Genomic DNA, 25957 nt, shown 5'->3' on the forward strand with positions numbered 1-25957 from the left:
CAGTATACAAGCTATCACATAGTCTAAAGGTAATACGTAAAATTCTATCCTAAATCTCATATATTAACTTGATAATAATACAATCAATAATAACAAATCTGTAAACTTTTATCAATAAAAATATTTGAAATGACTAACTTATCAGCATTTCCTTGGAATAAATTTTGGTTCTTAATTTGATGGAGACATACACTGTTTATCCTTATATATTAATGGACAAAGAGTGTCAAATATAATTTTATAATTATATATTTACCCATTTGCTTATACGATACTATTAAAATTTTGTATGATCATAAATTAATCATCATTTAAGTAATTAAAAAAAAGTGAATAAAAAATATTAATTAATCAATCAATCAACCATAATCAGTAAATACCAATCAACCGTACCGAGTAAATACCGAATAAGATAGTGTTTGGGGACGATATAGTGCACGCAGCCTTGTCCTCATTTCAAATAATAAGGATTTTGTTTTATCAAAAGATCATCGGCTTGTGTGTAGGGCTGAAAACAAATCTGAGTAATCCAGGTTCGAATCCGGATTCGACTCGTTAATAACGAATATAATTCGTATTCTTATACAAACGAGCGAATTCAAATCCTACTTTAAATTCGAACGAATATCGAGTCGAATCTCTGATATTCAGTCATATTTATATAAATTAGTTCGAATAATTTAATAGTACTTGAATACGTATGTATTAAAGATATTCGATTCGATCTCGTTAATTATATTCATAATATATTTTACATGTCATGCATATATATATATATCAAAATTACATTGTATAAAATGATCACGTTTTAGTTTTGTACTTATTTATTCGAGTATTCTTAATTTTTTAGTATTATTTTAGACGAATTCGAGTCCGAATAAATAAAAAAGAGTAATTCGGTACATAATCATGTCGAACCAAATCATATACAAGTATTTGTATTCGAATTCGAGTCGAATATAAGCAAAGAGTAGAAATTTAAATTCGGAATGAATCAAAACGAGTATTTATAAATTCGAGCCAAATCTGACCTTACTACTATTTGTACATATTCGACTCATTTTCACCCCTACTTGTGTACACAAATAAGTGTGATTTAGATATAAATTGATTATAATTAATGTCGGACTACACTTACTCTTCTCTTCGGCTATAAAATCGTGCTACCGAATTAAATCAATGATTCCCTCGGCCAAAATAGACTAATTAACAGATTATTATAATCAAATTAACGATTCCCTCGGCCAAAATAGAGTCATTAACAGATTATTAGTAGTTAAAACATTAAGACATTTGAATATGAAAATGCTCCAAAGGTACAAACTTAAGTCGTAACAAACGGCCCAATTAGCGTGTGGGTCTGTCTGTCTATAGCTTCTTTAAATTAAAGTACGCATTCATTATTCATATCCCTCCCTGCTAAGGAATTATAGACAAAGAAGAAAAATGGCAATGTCAAAGGCTCAGGACTTAGTTTCATCCAATGGTGTCGTCGTCTTCAGGTTCCTCTCTTTAATTCTATATATCTACCTCACATTTTAAGATATGTATCTACATGCTTCGTTTGTGTTTGATTAGAAAAATTATTATTCCATTAAATTATAATTATACGAATTGGATCGAAAGTTACAGTGATTAATTGTTTGATTGATATAATTTTGATTCAACAGCAAAACTTATTGCTCGTATTGTAACTCGGTGAAGAAATTGTTCAATGATCTTGGAGTCACTTACAAGATCGTTGAGTTGGATGTTGAAAGTTAGTTCTCCTTTACTTTCCCCCCCGTATTTTTTACATTCCGGCTTACATTCTGTTATATGTAGTTGTAATTTTGTATTATTGTACCCGCTTCTGGATGATTTTGTTGAATAATTTAAACCTGCATCTTTATCGGAGTCATGGGTGTTTCTGCTGTTTGCGATAATTAGGAATTAGAATTTGGGGTTCTTGTTACATGTTTATAGTCCAAAAATTTTAGGGTACTCTGATAAAGTTGTTACTGGAGAGATTGGAAAAAAATTGAGGCCTTAAATTTTAGAAATTGTTATACATGTAAATTATATCCTTAAACTTGGTGAATTCCACGCCTCCCCTAGTCACTGAATCTCTTCGCTCCTGAATCCTGATGACATCGGTAGTTTGATGGATATACAGGTTTAGTTGTATTTGTTAGGGAGGCTTAATTGCTAAATCATTGTTTTGTCTACACTTGATTAGAACGTTTGCTAATAAGTTTAATAAAACCAGCTTTTGGTTCTCTTATGTATATTTATTGACTTGATATGATTCAAAATCTGAATCTATTAGTTTGTTAATTCTTGGGGTTGAAATATAATACTACAATATTCTGATATGTTAATGTTATTGATGTGATTCAAATATCAAACTTTTGTTATTATGTTGTAAAATGTGTGATATAGTTGTTAATAGGGTTTTATATCAAGTTGTCCACCAAACTCGTTAAAATGTATCAAGTAGCTACTCAATCTCCACAGCTACTCATTTAAACCACTAAAATACTAGTATATATCACTTTGTTAGATTTTTTAAATTTTTTAACAGAAGTGTTGTGTTTGTCGTGTATTTCTTTGATTATTATGATTTATCAGCAAACTTAAGTGCCTCTATCATCTGTATATATGTTTAATTAGTCATAAAATAATCGTTATCTTCACGAGTAAAATAAAAGATGAGTGGTTTGCAATTGCAGTATTAATTTGAGTAAAATTCAATAGAGAGATGAAAAAAATATGTCCTTTCAATTAGGACTCTCGTTATTTATCTCAATTTCATGTGTCTGGCAGTTTAACAAAAATATATGAATATAAATTTTTTAAGTTAATGTTTTCCGTTAAAAAATTTTAAAAATCTAACGAAGTGATATATACTAGTATTTTAGTGATTTAAATGAGTCGCCGTTGAGATTGAGTAGCTACTTGATATATTTTAACGAGTTCGGTGGACAATTTGATATAAAACCCGTTGTTAATAAGGATCGAATCTTCTACCTTTAACAGTACTTGTATGTTATCCCTCTTACTCTTTTAATAGATAAAAATATTTATTCTAAATTGGACTTTGATGTCTAATGTTGAAATGACCTTTTGCATATGAGTAATTGTTAATGTTTGACATGGATACACTTGAGTTATTTTTTATTTTAAAATTTTTGTACTTCATAGACATGCAATTATTGTGTTGACGGAGGGCTTCTAGTTCTTGCGGACATGATAAGCTATATGCAATGACATGATGCATATTCTGAAAAGCCTGACTTACTCTATTGTTATAATCAAACATTTTAATGTTGTAATAGTTGGTAAAAAAATAAATTTCTACATTACTTCTTATTTCGGTGCTCAACGTTTCTATGTTTTTTACTCGTAACATTCTTTAGTAAAAAAAATTAAATGTATTTTTTGAAAAAAAATCTACTTGCTAATATAAACTGCACAACTAAACTTCTATTGAAGGTGATGGGAGTGAAATTCAAGCAGCACTAGCTGAGTGGACTAATCAGAAGACTGTGCCAAATGTATTCATTGGGGGAAAGCATATTGGTGGCAGTGATTGTATGCTTCAATCCCTAAAAAACATGCCTACTCTATAATATTACTGCTGTTTTAATTTTAATAATGTGTGCGTTCATTTACCTTTTGTTATTTTTGCTTTCTTGCAGCTGTATTTGCCTTGCGCAAGAGTGAGAAACTTGTCCCATTGTTGACTGAAGCTAAAGCTCTGTCTGGTTCGGGTAGTTCTTAATCCAGAGGTGCTAAGTTGTGCTATGAGGATACGGTACTATGAAATAAATAGAGGTTGGATGTTAAGTTGATTGGACGGTGTTTAGCGATAATGTTATGTATCAATACGAAATGATATTAATGTGAACTTGATGGATGAATGTTGACTTGGTTAATAAATAGTATCAGGTTAGACTAATATTTTTATTTGGTGTTCTTTTTTTAGTTTAATATATATATATATATATATATACATATCACATGTACCCTTTGAGTTATTCTTATTTTATCATTCGTCAAGTCTAATAAAAGAAGAATTAAAATAGGATCAGTTTGCTCTATGGAATGATTTTTATGATCCCTTCCTGAACATAACATGAATATTTCAAGGAACTAAAAATAGAATTCGAATTTAAACATCTTGCTCAAATAGCTGCACTGATTGTTTCAAAGTCATATATGTTTTCCCCAGCCAGATGATCTTCAACTCAGATTACTCTCAGATTCTTTCAATTTCTGAAAATGACGAGGAACCGATCAGAATAGGAAGCATTAATAAAAATGGGGTGCGGGTTTGGGATTTTATAGAACTGATATGTAAAGTTCATTGTTGGCACAAAATGAAGCAAAAGCTTACGTTTGAGATGGTAATCCAAGATTCAAGTACACGTAGAGCTTTTCCTGATAGATGCGTATCCCGGGCCAGAGCTACCCCTTCAGCCAAGGTTCTTACATGCCCGCTAACCAATAAGGCTGCAGCTGCATTTAGGACCTGAAAGAATTTGTGATAGTTCTGTTAGAACTAAGATTAGGCAAGCTTGATTTTTCTGTAGTTGGAAACTGCAATCATAAACCCCACTAGCTCTCTTCCAAAAAAAATCCAGTTTCAGTTTCATACATGTTAAGATGATCAATAGCTAAGCTTGCTACATATCCCCTTTCCTCGTGTGTGTGTGTGTGTGTGTTAGATCCCTTAACAGTGAGCCAATATAGTGATACATGTTACACAAATTAACAATGTGACTTGGATTAAGATCTCAGACCAGCTGACGAGGCTGATGGACCAAACTGATCACTGATAAATTAGACAAGTTAGAAAAGTTGGATTCCTCGACGCCATTACCCTTTTCAATTTCAGCAGGTACTCGAACCATTAGGATATAAATGAATGTCATTGATGCTAAATTCATTCTATCTCAATAGTAAATGTGCAAGTCAGATTTATAGTGCTTGAACTCATGACATAGTCAAGGTAAGTTTGACTCGAGTTTTGGCAACGAAGAAGTAAGATACACATCATACTTGTACAATGTGACAGCTTGAAAAGTATGAACTATATACATGGTGCTGTTTAGACCAAAATAAGTGGGGATATTAAACACTAGGAATAGTAACAATTTGGTATTATTTGATTACAAAATATAGTACTACTGTTGGTCCATATGCAAACTATGTGAACAATAGGAATTAAACGCTTAATTTATATAGATATAAACAGACTTACAAATGAATCTGCAACTGGTCCTCTTTCACCAGCCAGCACACGCCTTAGTATTTCAGCATTATAGTCTGGTCCACCGCCTTTCAAGTCTTCAATAGTACAGCGAGGGATACCAAAATCCACTGCGAAACCAAAGGCCATGCAATTACACTTTTAACACTTTTACAAACTTGGATAGAAATTACACAGAGAGATTTTTACCAGGATCAAAATGTGATCGTTGTATCTTTTCAGGCGTGACACTGTAAACTACTCCAGGGCCTGGCTAATTTAAACAGGAGAAACTTAGTGAGAACTTGGTCTACAACACTCATCAATAAGAAGATAGGTTTGATGAAGGAGCAATGAAAAAGAGAGGAATTTCACCAAGAGGACTCATTTCATCTAGCCCTTCTGAATGAACAACCAATGCTTTTTCCATGCCATATCTTTGCAAAGCATTAGCCATCTTGCTTGCCTAATAAGATGTCAACATGCCATTAGATAAGTCATTGACTAGCTAGTGAGCATCAACTCTATGTGATGAGAGAGGCAATTTTTTAATAATCAGATCATCAAGAATCCGCACATATCCTGTGCTTGCGTGTTTTCACTGATACAAGGAAAGTTTCAAGTTCTTGACTAGAAGAAACGGGACAAAGGATGGTTGTTTGGGATTGTGGTTAAAAATTGTTCTACTGTTAGAAGAAAAAATGCTGCCGAAAAAAATGTTGTCAAAATGAGATGATTGTTTGGTAATTTTTTTGATAAGTATATGTTTTGATGCAAAAAATTAAAAATAATAATGTTTTTGGTAAGGTTTTAAAAACATGGGGAACTTATTTTCTCTAACAGCAGTTTTAGGTCAAAAACACTTTCCCCAAAAACAGATTTAAATTTTACCAAACAGTTTTTTACCTGCTTTTCAGCGAAAAGCCCAGCAACAGGCCAACGGCAATACCAAATACACTCAAAGCCACTTAAGAGCAAGTATAAGGGAAGGATGTAATCTCAAGACTAACCACACAATTATCCAAGTAGAAAAATGTAGACAGAAAACTTACTATACCCTGTTTGTATACGCCAACAACTGCAAAAGATATCTGGGCAGGATTCAACATTGGACCTAATATATTGAACACCGTCTTCACTCCTAGTTTCTTCCTTACAGGAGCAACAATCTTCATAGCAGGATGATATTTGGGAGACATCATAAAACCAATTCCCACTTCTTCAACACATTTTTTAACTCCCTATGAGAATATTAGGGAAATTAAATTTGTTTTTAAATACTGTTGGCATATTTCTTTTCAGCTAGTCAACTGTTGGCATTTCTAACTGTACACAAGTATGTTTCAGTTCTTCGCAGTCATAATATAAATTCAAATGCAAATATTAACCTTTGGATCCATATCAATGGCTACTCCCAAGCTTTTCAATACATCTGCACTTCCACAAGCAGAAGAACTCGATCGATTTCCTTGCTGCAGCACCAAATCGACGCAACTTCAATAAATAAATTATCTTTAGTTATTATTATCTTTCATTTTGACTAGTAGTAGGCCTTGGGAAAAAAAAAAGCAATCTTGATTATATGAAGAAAGAAAACTTCAACCTTTGCAACTTTTGCTCCACAAGCAGCAGCAAGTATAGCTGCCCCAGTTGATATATTTACCGTGTTTGCTCCATCGCCTCCCGTTCCAACAATATCAACTGCATCATATATTCCTTCCACCTTCTGACAGCATTTTATCATTGCCCTCGCAAACCCTACAATCTTGATTTCGAGATGGCCAATATATGTAAAATCTCCTTCAAATTTTGGTGTCATTCTAATAACATTAAAAGAAAATGTTTGAAGCAAATGAAGTTTATACACATATATACGTACTTCCTCAAAAGTTTCTCCTTTGACTCGGAGGAGAACGAGAAAAGCACTAATTAGAGCATCACTACCAGCCTCACTAAGCAAAAATTCAAGTGAAGCTTCAGCTTCCTTCTCACTTAAATCCTCGCGATTTAACAGGCACTCTAACAACTGCAGTATCACAATTTATGAACATCAAGTGGAGTACCTAGTATTTAACAGACGTTCTGGAACTAACTCAAGTGGTTCAAATAATTTAAAGTGAAGTACCTAGTAGTATTTCATTGGAGTAACAATTAGCTAGCAAGGAAATATATATAGCATACCTCCTTCGGAGATGAAATGGGGATACGTATCAATGGAGAAGGAGAGAAGGCCACATCAGTAAATGCGGAAACTAGTGATCTACTACGTGACAGTCTACTACCCAAATAATTCACTGCGGTGAATCCTCGAGGATTGTAGTGCTTGCAAATGCAGCTACAAGGGGAGGTACTAACTGGAAGTGAGAGCGAAAAAATAATAGTAGCCATTGTGTAATTTTGACAGACACTGCTCATACAAATTAGCTAATATTTAACAGACACTGCTGGGATATTTTGATTACAGTACTAGTAACATGCAGGAGTAGCTAATATTAAGAATAAGAGGAGATGATGAGATTCAAATTCAATTGAAAATTGTACTGTTTTTATTGCAGTACTAGTGACCAACACCAAGGTCTTGTCACAGCATTCATGCAGGCTACACCTACCCCAGCTGCCTGAATCATGTTCCATTAATGATGATCTCCACCGCAGCACCAAAATTTTAATGCTTTCATTTTTTCTAAGTACAAAAACATTTATATATAAAAGGTATAAATCACACGCCATAAGTAGGGTCTGGGGATATGCATCGGCGCATTAGGGTACTTGTTATGAAACTTCCGAACGCATGTTTATAGACATAATTGAATACAAAATTAAAGTTAGCTAATTGTAACAACCGAATATCATCATAATATTCATTTATATTAGTAACTTTTTAGATATTCAAATATATGTAAATATTTTAGAATTATATTTATTATTTCTGGATATTTCTAATATTAAAATAATTATTAAAAATATTTAAAAAAATAATAAAAAGGTATGTCAAATCATGAAAAAACATGCTTGAGTAATTTACGTCATGACATACCCGTGGCGCTCTGATATGGGTCCAATTTGTGCAGTTTCAACCAAAAAACCGAAACCAATAATATGCGGTTTTGAAGTGGTGTTTGCTTCGATATCGTACATTGCGATTTCGGTTAAAATTGGTAAGTTTGGTTAGGGCTGTACAAATAAATTGCTCAACCGCATCCAATCGCTCAACCGCTCGCAACCGATCCGTATTTACGGATAATCGCGAAACGCGGGTTGGTTGTAGATTTAAATTTTAAAAACCGCTCATTCGCGGTTTGAATGCGGTTTTAAATTTTTAAAAATCGCAAAATCGCAACCGTAAGCGCAACTCGCAACATATATTTATAATAAAATATATTTCCAAAAATGTAGTTGATATCATATAAATTAATAAGTATACACATTTATCAACTAATCTTAGGTTAATGTTAAGACTTCATTCATCAAATTCACAATTATTATAAGATATATAACCAAACAAATGAAAAATATAATCAACATGTAATTTTTTTTATCATTTTCTTTTTTTTTCTCTCGCCTCCACATTTTTGTATGTTTTTAATATCCTTAATCCACATGGAGCATTAGTTTATATTTTATTTTTGAATGTAATTTATCACGTAACTTAAACTTCAATTTATTAATATTCCAAATTTATTTTTTTGAAAATTATTAATTATTTTAAAATAAGTGGTTGAACTGCAAACCGATCCGCAATAACAATTCGCAACCGCAAATGACGCGGTTAACCGCAACCGCATTTGCGGTTGCGGATGACAATTTTTTAAAACCGTTCTTCGCGATTTGGATCGACTTTTAACCCAAAACCGATCCGATCCGAACCGCGTACACCCCTAAGTTTGGTTATAAAAATGAGAAAAAATTTTGGTTTGATTTTTGAAAATTAAAACACTATTTTAGAAGGCGGCTTATTAAATTTTACAAAAAATTGTATTTTTTTTTATAAATTTCCTATACTTATTTATTTGCCGGTCAGTAGAAACTAGAAAGAACAATACTCTACGTTCACTAGTTTAAATTTACTTATTTCTCATCAAATAAATTCCCTAAAAAGAAATAAAAACTATATACTCGCGGCTAGCATTACAGAAGCTGTTTACAAACGGTATTGGTATTACACCAATTGAAGCTCTCGCCCTACTCACACAGCAGGCAAAACACAACAACAAGGGGTAAGCAATTCTCTTCTTTTACTTTTACTTGTATGTCTATCTATTTATGCCCCCGTTTTGTTCATTTTCCTCATGTTATTTATACTCCTCTCCATATTTCGTCAAGTGTTTGATTAAAGTCCTCACCCGCCTTAGCAACTTTTATCGATTCATAATATCTAATTTCAGATTATTGTGGGATGATTGCATGACATATGTCGATTCATAATATCTAATTTCTGATTATTGTGGGATGATTGCATGACATAAGTTATATCTTAGATTATACTTGATTGGTCTCTGAAAAACAAGAGTATAATAAGTTCCTTGCATTAGTTTCTATTTTGCATTTTCGAGATGATTGTTGAACCTGATGCTCCCTTGACATATAAAACCTATTTCAGCATAACCTTCATGTTGGGCGTATAGTGTATGTTTGCGTCGTGTGCTTAAGCATGAATTATAATAAGTTTTGATGGTTACCTGGAACTATACAGGAAGGTAACTAGGTTGTGGTGGTTTCAGGTGGTTATGTCAATGGTTTCCACTAACTAGGTGCTTTTCGTAAATTGCTAACTGAAATAGTTAAAAGAGAAAGCATAATGGAGGATAAAATCTTCACAAACTTAATTATTTGTATTTCCCAAAAGAAAATGCCAAGACACCTGAAGCTTTCTTTTGGGATTTCATTGGCATTGCATTCTGCTCATAAATTGTTATTAAACGGCCAGTGTGATACCCTAAGCTCATTTCTTCTCCTCTGTTGCGAACTGTACTTCTGTGTTATGTATATATGTATGTATACCTATGCTGCTTACTCTCCTGTTTTGGTTTATACTCCATAATTCCCAGTGGTATTGTTGCTTGTTAATTACTTTACAATGTAAAATTGTTATATGCCCCCTGAATTTGTAAAAAATCAGCTCATATTATGCTATGATACTTGTTGTAAAAGATTCATATTTTAGATATTAAGCTCTGCACATATTTTTTCTATAGAAAATACCCTTTTAAACTTTACCATTTAGTCGAGTTGGTCGATTTCGGGTTCTGGTGCTATGTAATTAGGCCTTGTCGATAATTTACCCCATGTCAACCCCGGTTGAAATGGGCAATTAGTTGCTCTATTTAGAACAAGAAATTTGATTGAATTTATATCGGTGTGGGGGTAAATGATATAATGTTTAACTGATTTTTAATGTGCAGGTGATGAATCCGGTTCGCAATTTATCTTCCTTGTTTATCAGAAAGTTATACGGCAATAATATTAGACTGCTTTCCACGACTGGTAAGCGTGGCGGAGGCGGCGGGGAAGAAGAATGGAATGACACCTGGGAGTCTGCCTGGCTTCCAGAAGACCTTTCTGGGAAGAACCGAGCTCCATGGGAAACTGATGTTAATTTTTCTATTGATGGTAATGAAAAGGTTAGCGATAATACCAGCAATTCGTCTTCGGTGGTGCTTTCGTCTGAAGTTGATGCAGAGACCAAGGCATTTGTGGAGGACATGACGGATAATTGGGATCAAAGAAGAAGAAGCCCTAAATCACAACAACAGCAACAACAAAGAGAATTGGCGAATTCGGATTCACTTTATAGTTTGGAGAATGTAAAGAAGGACTATAGGTTGAAGAAACAGAGGATTCATGCTGGGTTATGGGCTAAAGAAATTGAAAAGCAGGAAGAAGCCAAATTGGGAGATTCAATGGGGGGAGCCGGTGGAGATGATATTGAGAAGCTACTTGATAGCTGCTCTGAGTATGTTTTCTAATTTCTTCCGCTTTATTTATTCAACTTCCACAATGATTAAGCCTGTGACTTGTTGTGTATTGGTTCTTTTTCGTCTCCGTCTCATATGCTTTCTGCTTTACATTTTTTAAGTGGTGTATGTTCAGACATTATGTTTACTCTATTTTTATTGTCTTCAATAGGAAGTTCTAATTGAGTTGGAAAGTATATATAATCAAATTGTAGGAATGTAGTAAACATTTAATCATGGATAAACTCTTTTAATGGGAGATATTAACATCATCGTGTTAAGTAGGACGAAGGAACATTGTTGATATTCTTGGTTCTGTGTATAGGATTTTTGACTTTGCAAACACTGATATGAGCAACTCAAAGACACCAGGTTTAAATGATACTAAAAGTAACCCTGATGGCTGGGAAACAACATCTAAAGCTCAAGATGGGAATGTTTGGGAGATGTCACAAAGGGAAGAAGACATTTTGCTCCAAGAATTCGAACGTCGGATTGCATTTAGTAAATTTCAGGTAATTCTTTGTCATGGACAAGCACTTACCTGCTGTGCTGATTAATAAGATCCCAGTTAAAACTATATCGCTGTCCATGAGATAAGGAAATTTTAGCTATATTTTCATGACGTGTGTTAACGTGACTTCCTCAGTCCTATTCCAGCTTAACGATATTCTAAACTGATTGTATTGATGATTTAAATTTTGGATAAATTGTATAAATCATTTTTATATATTATTTTTTTAAAAACGAAATTAGAGATAATTTGTCACTTTGTATAATAGTGTCGGAATAAACAAAACAATATATGTATATATATATATATATTATAGACATAGAAGAAAACCCTTAATTATATAAGCCCTTATATCAACCAAATCCATGTAATTATCTTTAGTTTGTTTTAGATTTTATTTTGATCTGGGTTGAAAATTATTTTGTTTTAGCCCGGATGAATAATATATCATTTTTTTTAGCCAGATGTCATTATATCGGTAAACGAATTATCTTGCAACTTCAATTTTGTTTTAGCCGAATGAATAATTTCAGCAATGCCCTTTGACTAGGATCATTTTTTTTTCTTTATAGGGTGTGAGGTGTTTAAAGATGTATAACTGAGTTGAGCAAATGTGCAGTGCTATTTCTTCAAAATTACTGTACTAGAAAGTGGCCTAATGTTTTGTTATTGTTTAGTCACCAAATTTAGAACATGACAACCCCTTCCACTCTCATCAATTTCATCCCATTACATTCTTAAATATTATACTAAATTGGCCTAACCAATACTATATTAAGTATTGTAAAAAAACATTCTTTAACTGCTGAAAGATGCTCTGTAATTTAAATGAGCAAGTAGGAGCTGAATTTTAATAATTAGTGACGTTTTTTAGTTATGTCACACCTAAATAGAAAATCTAGTGCCACACCTGATGTGAATATGAAAGGAAATTTGGTTGAGGATCAGCCTATTAATCTGTTGCTCACTACAATGGGGTTTGACAATGACAAGAGACAAATATGGGTCACAAAGCTTACTTGGACAATAAAGCATGATGAAGGAACGGATAAAGTTTTGCCACTCAGCTCAACAACCAGCATGGGCTGACCTATTTTGGCTTATATAATTAATAATTCGACTTTTGGCTTGCAAGTTTTTACCTTTCAGTTGAAAGGGTTTTTCTTGCTTTAAGTACTTAGGATTTTATTTTCCTATTTGGATTCTGTTTTTATATGTTTTCTATTTGGATTTGGATTTTAAATTTGTTTCCTGAAAGGATTCAGATATTGGCTAATTCAAGCTGATATTGAATTTCTCTTGGAATTATGTTGGGTTTAGGTTATTGGTTAAGCCTATAAATACCCCTCTCATGTAATCTTTTAAGATATATGTGATGATTATGTTTTGAGATAAACTATGATTAGTTTTCTTTCTTCTAAACTTCAATTACTGGATTATTTTGAAGGTTAGATTCAAATTACTTAGTTTCTGGATTGATCTAAGGAATTTGAGATTCAAAGTTCACCTTTCTGGATTGATCGTGTTCATTGAAATATCCTTTTCTTCTTGTTTTTGTTTCTTTGTGGTGCGATCCACATCAATTTGGTATCAGAGCCAAGGTTTTTTTTTCTCCAATTTCCTAATAGTTGGGAGATCTAGGTTCTGGGGAAAAAAAATAATTTTTTACTATTCATGGGTACTGTTCACGGGTACTGTTCCCGTGCACTGTTCACAGGTACTGTTCATCAGAATTTTTTTCCCATTTCTTATTTTTCATATGGCTACCGATGAATTACTCATGAAATTAATTAAAAATTGGAGGATATAGATGTACGAACGGAAAAGCGTGCTGATTCAACAGAGTCTAGATTGGAAGCGGTTGGTAAACTTTTACTTAAGGTGCAAAACGACAAGACACATGATGAACTTGTTGATTCGGGTGATACTGTTTCACCTAAAGAGAAAAGCTTTAAAATTGATGACCGTGGGATTAAACTTGATGATTTTACAGGATTAGGCAGCCCCGACGATTTTCTTGAATGGGTTCGACAAGTTGAGAAGATTTTTGATTATAAGCGGTTTGATGATAAGACACGATTTCAAATTGCTACGATCAGACTTACAAAGAATGCAGGATTATGGTTTGAGAACCTGAAGGCAAGAAGAGCTAGATCTGGAAAAGAAAAGATCATGACTTGGACAACTTTAAAGAAAAAACTTCGTGCAAGGTATCTTCCGGATGATTACGAACAAGTACAATACTTGAAGCTCACCTTCCTTTCTCAAGATACAATGAGTGTTTCAGAGTATGTTGCCGAATTTGATAGATTATGCTTAATTTGTGACTTGGCGGAAAAAGAAACAATGAAAATTGCAAGGTTTATTCGTGGATTAAAACGACCTATTGCTAAAAAGGTAGAATTACATTCATATAGTTCGTTTAATGATGTTTGCAAGCTAGCTATGAAAATAGAATCTCATCAAGAAGAGGAGAAACCGAAATCTACTTTTAAAGGGTTTGGGTCTGGTACTTCCAAAGGGGCTGGACAGTTTAAATCTAATTTTTCCGATGACTCTACTCAAGCTTCGCTGAAAAGTCAATCGACTGGCTTTACTGCACAACCAGAGACTTCTTCATCGGCCGAGAAGAAGGTTGAAAGGCAGAAAGTGTATGTGTCTAAAGAAGAGTTCTATAGTCGACGAAAGTGTTTTAAGTGTCAAGGTAAAGGACATATTGCAAGTGAGTGTCCTTCTAGAAGAACTCTTACTATGAAGCAATACATGGAGTGGGATGCAGAGGAACAGTTCTTACAATTTCTCCCAGAAGTGACTCAAGAGAAATTAGTCAATAATGACGGAGATGAACTTGCTTATGCAGAGAATGATGCTAATTTGCTTGTTGTTCGTAGGATTTTACACACAGAGACTACACCAAATACTGATCAACGAGAAAACTTATTTCACACAAGGTGTAAAGTTGGGGATCGGACTTGCAATATGATTATTGATAGTGGATCATGCACGAACGTTGCATCCATTGACATGGTCAATAAGCTAAATCTTCCAACTCGTGTTCATGAGAAACCATATAAGTTGAATTGGCTTGATGACTCGAAGGGTTTAGACGTGAAAAAGCAAGCCTTGGTGAGTTTTTCGATTGGTAGTTATAAGGATGAGTTATGGTGCGATGTAATTCCTATGAGTGCATGTCATCTTTTACTTGGAAGACCATGGCAGTTTGATAGAAAGATAATGCATGAAGGTGATACTAATGTTTATTCGGTACAAGTTGGGAGTAAACGTATTAAACTTCAACCTTTGTCTCCTAATGAGTATTATGAACATATGCGTGATTCAAAGAAGAAAAGTAGCTTATTTTTGTCAGGAAAAGAATTTGAAAAGGAGGCGGCTACAAATGGGGGTATAGCATATGCTTTGTTTGTAAAGAAAATAACTCCTAATCAAGGCGATTCAGATCCACTTCTTCATGATTTGCTCGCTGAATTTGGTGATGTTTTTCCAGATGAGTTACCTACTGGTTTACCTCCAGTACGAGGAATCGAGCATGCAATTGATCTTATTCCTGGTGCTCCTTTACCTAATAAACCTGCTTATAGATGTGATCCAGAGGCCTCTAAAGAGCTTCAGAGACAAATTGAAGATTTGATTGAAAAAGGTCTTGTACGCGAGAGTATGAGTCCTTGTGCGGGTTCCGCTTTGCTAGTTCCAAAGAAGGATGGAACATGGAGAATGTGTGTTGATTCTAGAGCGGTGAACAACATTACCATCAAATATCGTTTCCCTATGCCTCGATTAGAAGACATGCTTGATGAGTTGCATGGTGCGACAATTTTCTCTAAGATTGATCTTCGAAGTGGATATCATCAAATGCGGATTCGTGAAGGTGATGAATGGAAAACAGCTTTTAAAACTAAACAAGGATTATATGAGTGGATGGTGATGCCTTTTGGTCTTTGCAATGCCCCTAGCTCCTTTATGCGGCTCATGAATGAGGTACTTCGTCCTTTCCTAAACAAATTTATCGTTGTCTATCTTGATGATATTCTGGTTTATAGTAGAGATAAATTTGAGCATATGCATCACCTTAGACTTTTGTTTGAAAAGTTGCTAGACCAGAAACTTTTTGGTAAACTCGAGAAGTGTTCTTTTATGGTATCGCGTATCTCGTTTCTTGGTTATATTATTTCTGATTGTGGAGTACAAGTTGATCTTGAAAAGGTTATAGCTATTTCTTCCTGGGTTGTTCCTCAAACCGTGCATGAGGTGTGGAGTTTTCATGGATTGGCTTCTTTTTATAGAAGATTTATCAAAAACTTTTCTTCTATTACGGCTCCTATTACCGAGCTACTCAAAAAGGGTGAGTTTGAATGGTCTAATCAAGCTCAAAAGGCATTCGATGAGATTAAGGAAAAGCTTTATAATGCTCCAGTTTTAGCCTTACCAGATTTCAATACACTATTCGAGGTTGAGTGTGATGCAAGTGGAGTTGGTATAGGTGCTGTGTTGATTCAAGCAAAAAGACCTATTTCATTTTTTAGTGAAAAGCTGACTGGCGCAAAACACAACTATTCGAATTATGATCGTGAGTTTTATGCTATTGTCCGAGCATTGGATCATTGGTCGCATTATTTGCGTCCCAAACCTTTTGTGCTATATTCTGATCATGAAGCGCTAAAGTTCATTAATGGACAGCAAAAGTTGAACTATCGTCATGCTAAATGGGTGGAATTTCTTCAATCTTTCACATTTTCCTCAAAATACAAAGAAGGAAAGTCTAATGTCGTGGCAGATGCTCTTTCAAGGAGGGCATATTTGTTAGCTATGGTTGATGCTCGAATTCTTGGTTTTGAGCTTCTTAAAGGCTTGTATGCATCTGATGTTGATTTTGCACAAGAATTCAGTTCTCCAACTCGGAATTACACCATTCAAGATGGGTTTCTTTTTAAGGGGAATAAGCTTTGTATTCCTAATTGTGGTGTGCGTGAGTTACTTGTTCGTGAAGTACATAGTGGTGCTATTGCCGGCCATTTTGGGGTGCATAAAACTTTGGATTTGTTAAATGAGAGTTTTTTCAGGCCTCGAATGATTCGAGATGTTCAATCAGTGGTTTCTAGATGTGCTACTTGTCAAAAGGCCAAAAGTACATTTTCCAAGGGTTTGTATACTCCACTTCCTGTTGCTGAAGTTCCGTGGGATAGTGTAAGTATGAATTTTATCATTGGTTTGCCAAGAACGCAAAGAGGGAAGGATTCTATAATGGTTGTCGTTGATCGTTTTTCAAAGATGGCTCACTTTATTCCAATGACTAAGACGGATGATGCACAACATGTTGCTGATCTCTATTTTAAGGAGATTGTTCGTTTGCATGGTATTCCACGAAGCATTGTTTCTGATCAAGATTCAAAGTTTTTGAGTCACTTTTGGAAGTGTTTATGGAGATGGCTTGGAACTAAGTTGCTATTTAGCACATCTCATCATCCTCAGACGGATGGCCAAACTGAGGTGACTAACAGGACTTTAGGTACCTTACTTCGTGGATTAGTAGGCAAGACTCAAAAGGATTGGGATATCAAGTTATGTCATGCCGAGTTTGCTTATAATCGATCTCATTCTTCTACTACCTCCCGTTCTCCTTTTGAAGTGGTTTATGGTATTAACCCATTTCTTCCAATTGATTTGCTTCCTTTACACAAAGATGATATTCACACTGATGCCAAGAATCGTTTGGATGTCTTTAAGAAGACCTGTGAGCAAGTAAAAGAGAGGATTGAGAAGATGAATGCACTTTACAAGGCTCGAGCCGACAAGAGGCGTAAGCAACCTGTATTTAAACTTGGAGATCTTGTTTGGATTCATTTGCGAAAAGAAAGGTTTCCAAGCAAAAGAAAGAACAAGCTTATGCCAAGGGCAGATGGTCCATTTGAGGTACTTGAAGCTTATGGAGATAGCGCTTACAAGATAGATCTACCAAGTAACTTTGGCGGTGTTAGTGCAACTTTTAATGTGGGTGACCTTTCTCCTTACTTGGATGATGTGAATTTGAGGGCAAATTTTTTTGATGAGGGGGAGAATGATGTGAATATGAAAGGAAATTTGGTTGAGGATCAGCCTATTAATCTGTTGCTCACTACAATGGGGTTTGACAATGACAAGAGACAAATATGGGTCACAAAGCTTACTTGGACAACAAAGCATTATGAAGGAACGGATGAAGCTTTGCCACTCAGCTCAACAACAAGCATGGGCTGACCTATTTTGGCTTATATAATTAATAATTCGACTTTTGGCTTGCAAGTTTTTACCTTTCAGTTGAAAGGGTTTTTCTTGCTTTAAGCACTTAGGATTTTATTTTCCTATTTGGATTCTGTTTTTATATGTTTTCTATTTGGATTTGGATTTTAAATTTGTTTCCTGAAAGGATTTAGATATTGGCTAATTCAAGCTGATATTGAATTTCTCTTGGAATTATGTTGGATTTAGGTTATTGGTTAAGCCTATAAATACCCCTCTCATGTAATCTTTTAAGATATATGTGATGATTATGTTTTGAGATAAACTATGATTAGTTTTCTTTCTTCTAAACTTCAATTACTGGATTGTTTTGAAGGTTAGATTCAAATTATTTAGTTTCTGGATTGATCTAAGGAATTTGAGATTCAAAGTTCACGTTTCTGGATTGATCGTGTTCGTTGAAATATCATTTTCTTCTTGTTTTTGTTTCTTTGTGGTGCGATCCACATCAACACCCGAGAAAAAACCACTAATAGACTAATAGTATAAAGTAACTAACATCTAACCAAATTGACTATTGATATCCTCAGGACATTGTCTCAGATTATTTACTATCGTTCATTGCCATTTTACACTATTGGCTTAATTTTCAAACCTGCTAATGCACCTTGAGGTCTCACCTGATTATAGCAGACCTATTCAAACATTCTTAATAGTCACGGCCACAAGTTAAGCAAAAGAATAAAGAACAGCTTACAATAAAAGTTCAACAATTCTAAATTTTTTTGTTGAACAGCACCATCAAGTTCAAGCACCTTATAATAAAGAATAAAAAACAATCTAACACATAAAGGTCATTAAATTTTGAAAATGGCAAACCTCAGGAACTATGATTTCTTGGTACTCAGATATAGAAAAAATGTTCTCCGATTGCAAGGAATGTGATTTTTTCTTGGTTTTTCTTATGTTTGAGATCGAAGGACAGGACATGCTATTTTGTTATCTTAATGTTCTTATTCATTTTATTATTTACTCCTAATTTTTGTTTATATTTTTAGAAATGTCCTGATTATAATAAGTGTGAACTTATTTAACAATTATGAAAACAAGCATTCCTCAAAGAGACATAATTATAATTAGTTTTGGTGTAATCACGTAGAAAGGTCAAATCTTGATGTTCAAGTTCATCTTATCATTTACTACTAATTTGTATATATGTTTTTTAATAAATATTGTAATTATAAAGATATCACCTATATTGTATTAATGATGGCCTTCTAACAGAACTGTAGTTTTAGTGACTCCAAAGTAATCATCATTGTTTTTTTCCGTTTGCTGAGATGTTTGAAGTAAACTAGTTGTGTTAGTCTCCCACGTGATTAGTTGATTGTGTATTTTGTTTATAACTTTATACGGTGCATAGCAAGATATCGACTTGTTTATTATTCATTTTGATTAGTTAAATATCAATATATGATTGAAAATTTTACATAATTCCATTGTAGGCTGTACTTGTTGCTTAACAAAATCTTACTTAGCATTGACTTAAGTTCTGACTACTATTATGTCGACTCTGATATTGGGTTTTACCACAAATGATGGCCTCCCAGATAGCAAGTTTTATCAAAACTCACATATTCAGTCGGAGGAGGCCTATTGATGGGTGGAAATACATGATAGAGGAACTGGGACCAAATGCAAGAAAAGGAAAGGGTAGTGTTTCCAGGTTGCCTAGTCTTTCTGATCCGTCAACTCAGCCTTTTAAAGAGGAGAAGGTGCCAAGTCCAACTGCTCTCCCATCCCACAGGGGGAGGTAGTTTTGTACTTTCTAGTTTTAGGGTAGTATACATATATTTGCTTGTTGGGATACTCTTTTGATTCGTGTATCTTGCATAGAGAATATTCCGGACGAAGATGTGTATTACAATGACTTTTTTACCACCCTTTTCAAAAAAAGGAAAATTTAATTTTTGTTATTGATCTTGTTGTCCTTCACTCCACATAAAGGTGGACTATCAAAGTTCACCAAGTTGTAAAGTTTTATTAAATTGCACCACATTGTCAAATTAACCAGAAGACGGTGGCTATTTAGTATTTAATCAGATTATTGTCAAATCAATCAGAAACCAACAGTTTGTCATATTAGATTAGCTAATTGAACAGAGTATAAAAAATTATCACAAAATTAGTTGAGGACTACTTTAAAAGAGAGTATAATGTAATTGATACAAATTTAAGCAGTTTTAATCTCATGAAACAACCAATCTGACAAACTCCATCCCTGTTACTAGAAAATGTGAAACAAAATTAAGCAGAGTGGTAAACAGAAAGTCGAGACTCGGCATAGCAGAAGCATGGTCTCCAAGATTGAAGTATAGTCTTGTTTTTATTGAAGGAGTCATGATATTAGTAGCAAATATTTGTAGGATCAACTAGAATGTGATTATATATGACTAGCGATAGTTTTAAAATCTATTAGAAAGAATCGGATTGTTTTAGCGTATGTTAAAAGTATATAGAGTTCTTTTTGTTTTGGTTTAATCTAACTATGATAAAAGCTAGCTAAGTCTTACCTTATGGCATGGTGAGAAAGTTTTTCTCTCGTTTTAAAGTTAAAGTTCAGTTTAATCGGTTATTGTTTCGGTCTATACTCATGGCATCAAGGGGGATAATCTGCAAGAAATGGAGGAGAACTTCGCTATGATTAGCCTGGAGAAAGAAGAACAAGGTGGGATTACATATGATGAGAACGCGGGTGAATTAAGCGAGATAGATACACGTTGGTGCCTGGTTGATCGCTTCCTTACAGATTCTTCAATCGATTTTCAGGCCATGCAACATAAGATGGCATCATTGTGAAGACCAGGTAAAGGCATGTATGTGAAGCAACTGGAAGCTAATAGATTTTTATTCCAATTCTACCATGAGATTGATATTCAGCGAGTCATTGATGGTAGTCCGTGGACATTTGGGCGGTTTCACATGGTATTTGTAAGATTAAGGGAAGGGGACAATCCAAGAACAGTGGCCATTAACAGGTTGGATATTTGGGTCCAATTACATGACATGGAAGCTAGATTCATGTCGCAAAAGGTAGTCAAGGATATAGCTGATTACGTGGGTGGCTTTATTGAGTTTGATGCAAATAATTTCGTGGGAGTTTGGCGAGAATATCTACGAGTACGAGTTTCCATTCCATTGGATAAACCACTCAAGAGGAGGATGAAACTCAGGAAAAATGCAGCAAGCCATTGTTGGGTCAATTTCAAATATGAAGGCATTCCAACGTTTTGTTTTATTTGTGGATTTGTTGGACACGGTGAAAAGTTCTGTTCGAAGTTATTCGATACACCTACAAATAAAATTGAAAAGCCTTATGGCTCATGGATGCGTGCAGATCTTAGACGTCGGAGTCATACGATTGGTAGTAAGTGGCTGAGAGTGGGTGGCGCCGTTCAGTTCAGTAACAAGGAGGAAGACAAGAGCGGGAATTCTGATACCGAGATTGGTGCGAATGAAATAAAAACAGGAGAAAAATCCGGGATAACATTTGTGAATACCAGACGAGATAAGATGATTGATACGGGAGTAACTCAAGAAGGAAAACAGTTTGACGATGTCAATGCAAACGCAAATCTCGCAATTAAGGGTCAGGATAGCAAAATTCAAAATTTGAAAACAATTACGGAGGGAGATAACACTGTGCTTGTAGTTAATGACCCAAAAAGAAGAAGAATGGATCAGGAAAATGGGCCGCTGGATCATAATATTGTAGACATGGATACACAAACAAGCCCACAGGAAATAGAAAATCAGAACCAAAAAAATGGACTATTGGCGGGTGCTGCATGGCAGGCCCGCCATTCATCAGGAGCACGTTAAGCTGGAACTGCCAGGTCTGGGGGCACCTTGGAAAGTTCGGTTCCTACAAGAAGTAATACGTCAAGAAAGACCTTCAATCGTCTTTTTATGTGAAACTTTAAGTAGCAAGAAGCAGTAGCAAGAAGCGAATGGAAAATATTCGAATGAGGATTAATTTTCAGGGCATGATAGTAGTAGAACCTCAAGGCCGAAGTGGGGGAATTGCATTGTTATGAAGAACGCAGGAGCATGTGAAACTTCTCAGCTTATCTCAGAATTATATTGACGTGGAAATTTCTATGGAAGATATGCAAGTATGGAGATTAACGTGTTTCTACGGTGAGCCTAACAGGAATTTGAGACGAAGAACGTGGGATCTCCTTCGAAATCTGGCAAGAGACTCGAATCTTCCTTGGTGCATAATAGGTGACATGAATAATATAATCTCTCAGTTGGATAAGCGAGGTGGTGCTGCATATCCTCAAAAGTTGATAGATGGCTTTAATGATGTGTTAGAAGTTATTGGCCTGCAAGATTTAGATTTAACAGGGCATCAATTCACTTGGGAGCGTGGGAGAAATACAGCAAACTGGTTGGAAATTAGACTCGATCGTGCAATTGTTACTGGTGACTGGCTGTATTTATTCCCTATGGCGAAACTGTACAATTTGAAGGGCTCTCCCTCGGACCACAGTCCAATATTCCTCGAGCCCAAAAGGTACGGTCACCTGGCAAGGAAACAGGAAGTTTCATTTCGAAAATGCATGGATTACAGAACCTCTATGTTACCAAATTATTCAAGACAGTTGGGGAGAGGATATTGAAAGTATAATTACCCAGAAAGTGAAGCAATGTGGTGAAAAGCTTGAGGTATGGAGTCGAGAGATAACAGGGTATTTTACTAAAAGGATAAAGGAATGTAAAATGCAACTGAAGAAATTTAGGAATGGAAGGGATGATCAGTCTTTAATCATGTATAAAGAGGCTAAACAAAAGTTACACTTAATTCTGGATCAGAAAGAAATTTTCTGGAGGCAGCGGTCTAAGCAATTATGGCTTCAATCTGGCGACAAAAATACGAGATATTTTCATAATTCTTGTAGCAACAGACGCAGACTGAATCGTATCAACAAGCTGATGGATGGGAGTGGAAATTAGATTTCTTGGCAGAATGGATTGAAAACTCATATTCAGGATTATTACGAAGGCTTATTCAGGTCTGCTCAAGGTAATGTCGAAGAGGTTGTTAATACTGTGACTAAGAAAATCACGACGGAGCAAAACATGGACCTTATGAAGGAAATATCAGAGGAGGAAGTGAAATCAGCTTTGTTTCAAATGCACCCGGATAAGGCTCCGGGCCCAGACGGAATGACTCCTGCATTCTTCCAGAAACACTGGAAGGTCGTTGGGAAAGATGTGGTTAAAATGGTAAGTGATTTCTTCTACATAGGGGAGCTTCCTCAAGGTCTGAATGAAACAAACATAGTGCTGATACCAAAAAAGAAAAATCCATCTATAGTTGAGGAGTTTCGACCTATAGCTCTGTGTAATGTTCTCATAAAAATAGTTACCAAGGTTTTAGCTAATCGTATGAAAGGCTTGCTGGATGTAGTGATCTCAGACACACAGAGCGCTTTTGTTCCAGGACGGTTGATCTCAGACAACATCATAATTTCTTATGAAGTCATACACTATCTTAAGAGGAAGAAAACTGGAAAAGAAGGTTTTATGGCTCTCAAACTTGATATGTCAAAGGCCTATGACCGTATAGAATGGAACTTTTTGGAGGCAATGTTAAAGAAAATGGGTTTCGGAGATTGGTGGGTTCAAAGAGTGATGCATTGTGTTTCTACGGTTTCATATTCTATAGCCACGGAGAGCAAGTGATGGGGCCAATCACTCCTACAAGAGGCATTAGACAAGGGGATCCGTTATCCCCTTATCTGTTTATAATCTGTGCAGAGGGTTTATCATCACTGACTCGGGCGTATGAGGAGAAGCAGTGGATTCATGGTGTTAAGGTTTGTCGAAATGCTCCGTCGATTTCCCACATGCTGTTTGCTGATGATTCCTATTTTTATTGTAAGGCAGACAGGGCAGATACAACTAAGATGATGGAATTACTAAATGTTTATGAGAGGGCATCAGGTCAAAAGTTGAATAGAGGCAAGTCGTCTGTTTTCTTTAGTTCGAATGTTTTAGAATATAACAGACAGGCGATATGCCAGATTCTGCAGATGGGGGAAGTTGGGGTAAATAGTACTTATCTTGGTCTGCCGAATTTGTTGGGAAGGAATAAAACGACTATCTTGGGATATCTCAAGGACAAAGCTCGTTCCCAAGTGAATAGTTGGAATGGTCATTTTATCTCCAGATCTGGGAAAGAAGTTTTAATTAGAACAGTAGCCCAAGCATTGCCTACGTACGCTATGAATGTGTTCCTCTTGCCAATGGAAATCACAAAACATATTGAAAGGACCTTGTCAAATTACTGGTGGAGACAAAATCAGGCGAGTAACTCAAAACTAAACTGGATGAGTTGGGAAAGGTTGTCAAGACACAAATCTTCTGGTGGAATGGGATTTCGAGATTTTAGAAGCTTTAATCTAGCTATGTTGGGCAAACAAGGGTGGAGACTCATGTCCAATACTCAAAGTCTGGTCACAAAGATGTATAAGGCTCGATACTTTGCAAATTCAGATTTTTTGAACTCTGAACTAGGTCACAACCCAAGTTTCATCTGGCGTAGCATTTGGGAGGCCAGAAAGTTGGTGGCAGAGGGTAGCAGATGGGAGATTGGTACAGGAGATAACATTAAAATTATGGGACAACCGTGGTTATCGGATAGTTCTAATCCATATATTACCACTGACTCTCAGGTGCTCCACGACAATAAGGTGAGTTCGTTGATGCAGTTGAATAGCAGAGAATGGGATCATGATGTTATTAAAGACGGGTTCAATGAGAGGGATCAAAAACTCATCTTAGATATAAGGCTAGATAGTTCAGTGATAGAAGACCCTATATACTGGATGCATGATGTTACAGGTGCCTACACGGTCAAAAGTGCTTATAAGCTGCTGCAATATAGGAAGGGAGCGTGGTGTGATGAAGATAAATCAAGTATTTGGGCTAAAGTTTGGCGAATCAAAGCGCCTCCAAGAACAGTTGAGGTGGTTTGGCGAGCTCTCTCCAATTGTTTACCAACTCTTGTCCAGTTATGCTCCAAAAGAGTGCAGGTCCAATGCCTGTGTCCAGTTTGTCACGAAGAAAATGAGACAATCATGCATAGGCTGATTACATGTCCTTTTGCCCAGCAGTGTTGGTTATTGATCAAGGTGGATATCTGGAAGTTTATGGCAACAGATTTTGGGACTTGGCTAGCTAATGCTCTAATGGCTGCAAATTCGAAAATGCAAGCTGAAATTTTAACCCTTTGTTGGAGCTTTTGGAATCAAAAATCTGTCTCTGTCAACAAAACGGTCGCTACTGCTAAGCAGTACCTTTTACAATGGTCTCAAGCCCAAAGTAGAATCTCAGTTGCTTCTCTCCAGCCGACTAATGAAGGAGATGGAGCTGTTATTTGGGTTAATCCTCAACCGAATTCAATAAAGGTATCAGTGGACGCGGCAATTTTTTAAGACAAGGACGCAGTTGGTTTTGGTTTAGCTGCTAGGAATGCTGATGGAAGGCTGGTGTAGGCTAAGGCAATTCTTCACGAGTTTTTACTTAACCCAACTCTAGCGGAAGCCATGGCGGTGAAGGAAGCGCTGAGCTGGATCGACGAGGTTCAATGGAATAATGTCTCAGTGGTTTCAGATTGCCTTGTGGTGATTCAGGCAATTAGAAGTAAAACTACACTGAGGTCACGCTTTTGGAAAATTATTGAAGAGTGCAGGGAGTATCTTAGAAGGTTGAACAAAGTTTATTTGTTTCATGTTAAGCGATCTGCTAATATGGTTGCCCATCAATTGGCTAAGAAATCATATATTTATCCAGGTCGTACGTTTGATGGGGATCTATCCCTGTTTCAGTCAAAAATTGTATTGAGCTGAATTTGATTCAGTAATAAAATTCCAGCTTTTAGTCAAAAAAAAAAAATTTAACTATGAACTATGTACCTGAAACACCTGACAAGAAAGTTTTCTTGAGGTTACA

General features: G+C 35.5%; 3 protein-coding genes across 3 annotated transcripts; 2 read left to right on the forward strand and 1 right to left on the reverse strand.

The window, feature by feature from the left end:
* The first annotated feature begins 1344 nt into the window (after positions 1 to 1344).
* On the forward strand, positions 1345 to 3942 carry LOC141684378 (glutaredoxin-like). Its single transcript, XM_074489304.1, has 4 exons — positions 1345 to 1502; positions 1671 to 1759; positions 3475 to 3573; positions 3681 to 3942. Exons 1-4 carry the CDS (start codon positions 1447 to 1449, stop codon positions 3761 to 3763), a joined length of 327 nt encoding a protein of 108 aa, XP_074345405.1. The 5' UTR covers positions 1345 to 1446; the 3' UTR covers positions 3764 to 3942.
* Positions 3943 to 4042: 100 nt separating this feature from the next.
* Positions 4043 to 7767, reverse strand: LOC141684377 (anthranilate phosphoribosyltransferase, chloroplastic-like). The gene is made up of 10 exons (XM_074489303.1): positions 7415 to 7767; positions 7113 to 7259; positions 6837 to 6998; positions 6622 to 6705; positions 6286 to 6474; positions 5609 to 5699; positions 5444 to 5503; positions 5246 to 5364; positions 4379 to 4513; positions 4043 to 4257 (listed from the first exon to the last, which is right to left on the reverse strand). The coding sequence occupies exons 1-10, from the start codon at positions 7646 to 7648 to the stop codon at positions 4225 to 4227; spliced, it is 1254 nt and encodes a 417-aa protein (XP_074345404.1). The 5' UTR covers positions 7649 to 7767; the 3' UTR covers positions 4043 to 4224.
* Positions 7768 to 9317: 1550 nt separating this feature from the next.
* LOC141687244 (protein GAMETE CELL DEFECTIVE 1, mitochondrial) lies at positions 9318 to 19913 on the forward strand. Its single transcript, XM_074492454.1, has 4 exons — positions 9318 to 9450; positions 10636 to 11186; positions 11513 to 11702; positions 19546 to 19913. The coding sequence occupies exons 2-4, from the start codon at positions 10639 to 10641 to the stop codon at positions 19750 to 19752; spliced, it is 945 nt and encodes a 314-aa protein (XP_074348555.1). The 5' UTR covers positions 9318 to 9450; positions 10636 to 10638; the 3' UTR covers positions 19753 to 19913.
* Positions 19914 to 25957: the final 6044 nt, after the last annotated feature.

This window comes from Apium graveolens, chromosome 9 (genome assembly GCF_009905375.1).
Source record: "Apium graveolens cultivar Ventura chromosome 9, ASM990537v1, whole genome shotgun sequence".
NCBI classification, from domain to species: Eukaryota; Viridiplantae; Streptophyta; class Magnoliopsida; order Apiales; family Apiaceae; genus Apium; species Apium graveolens.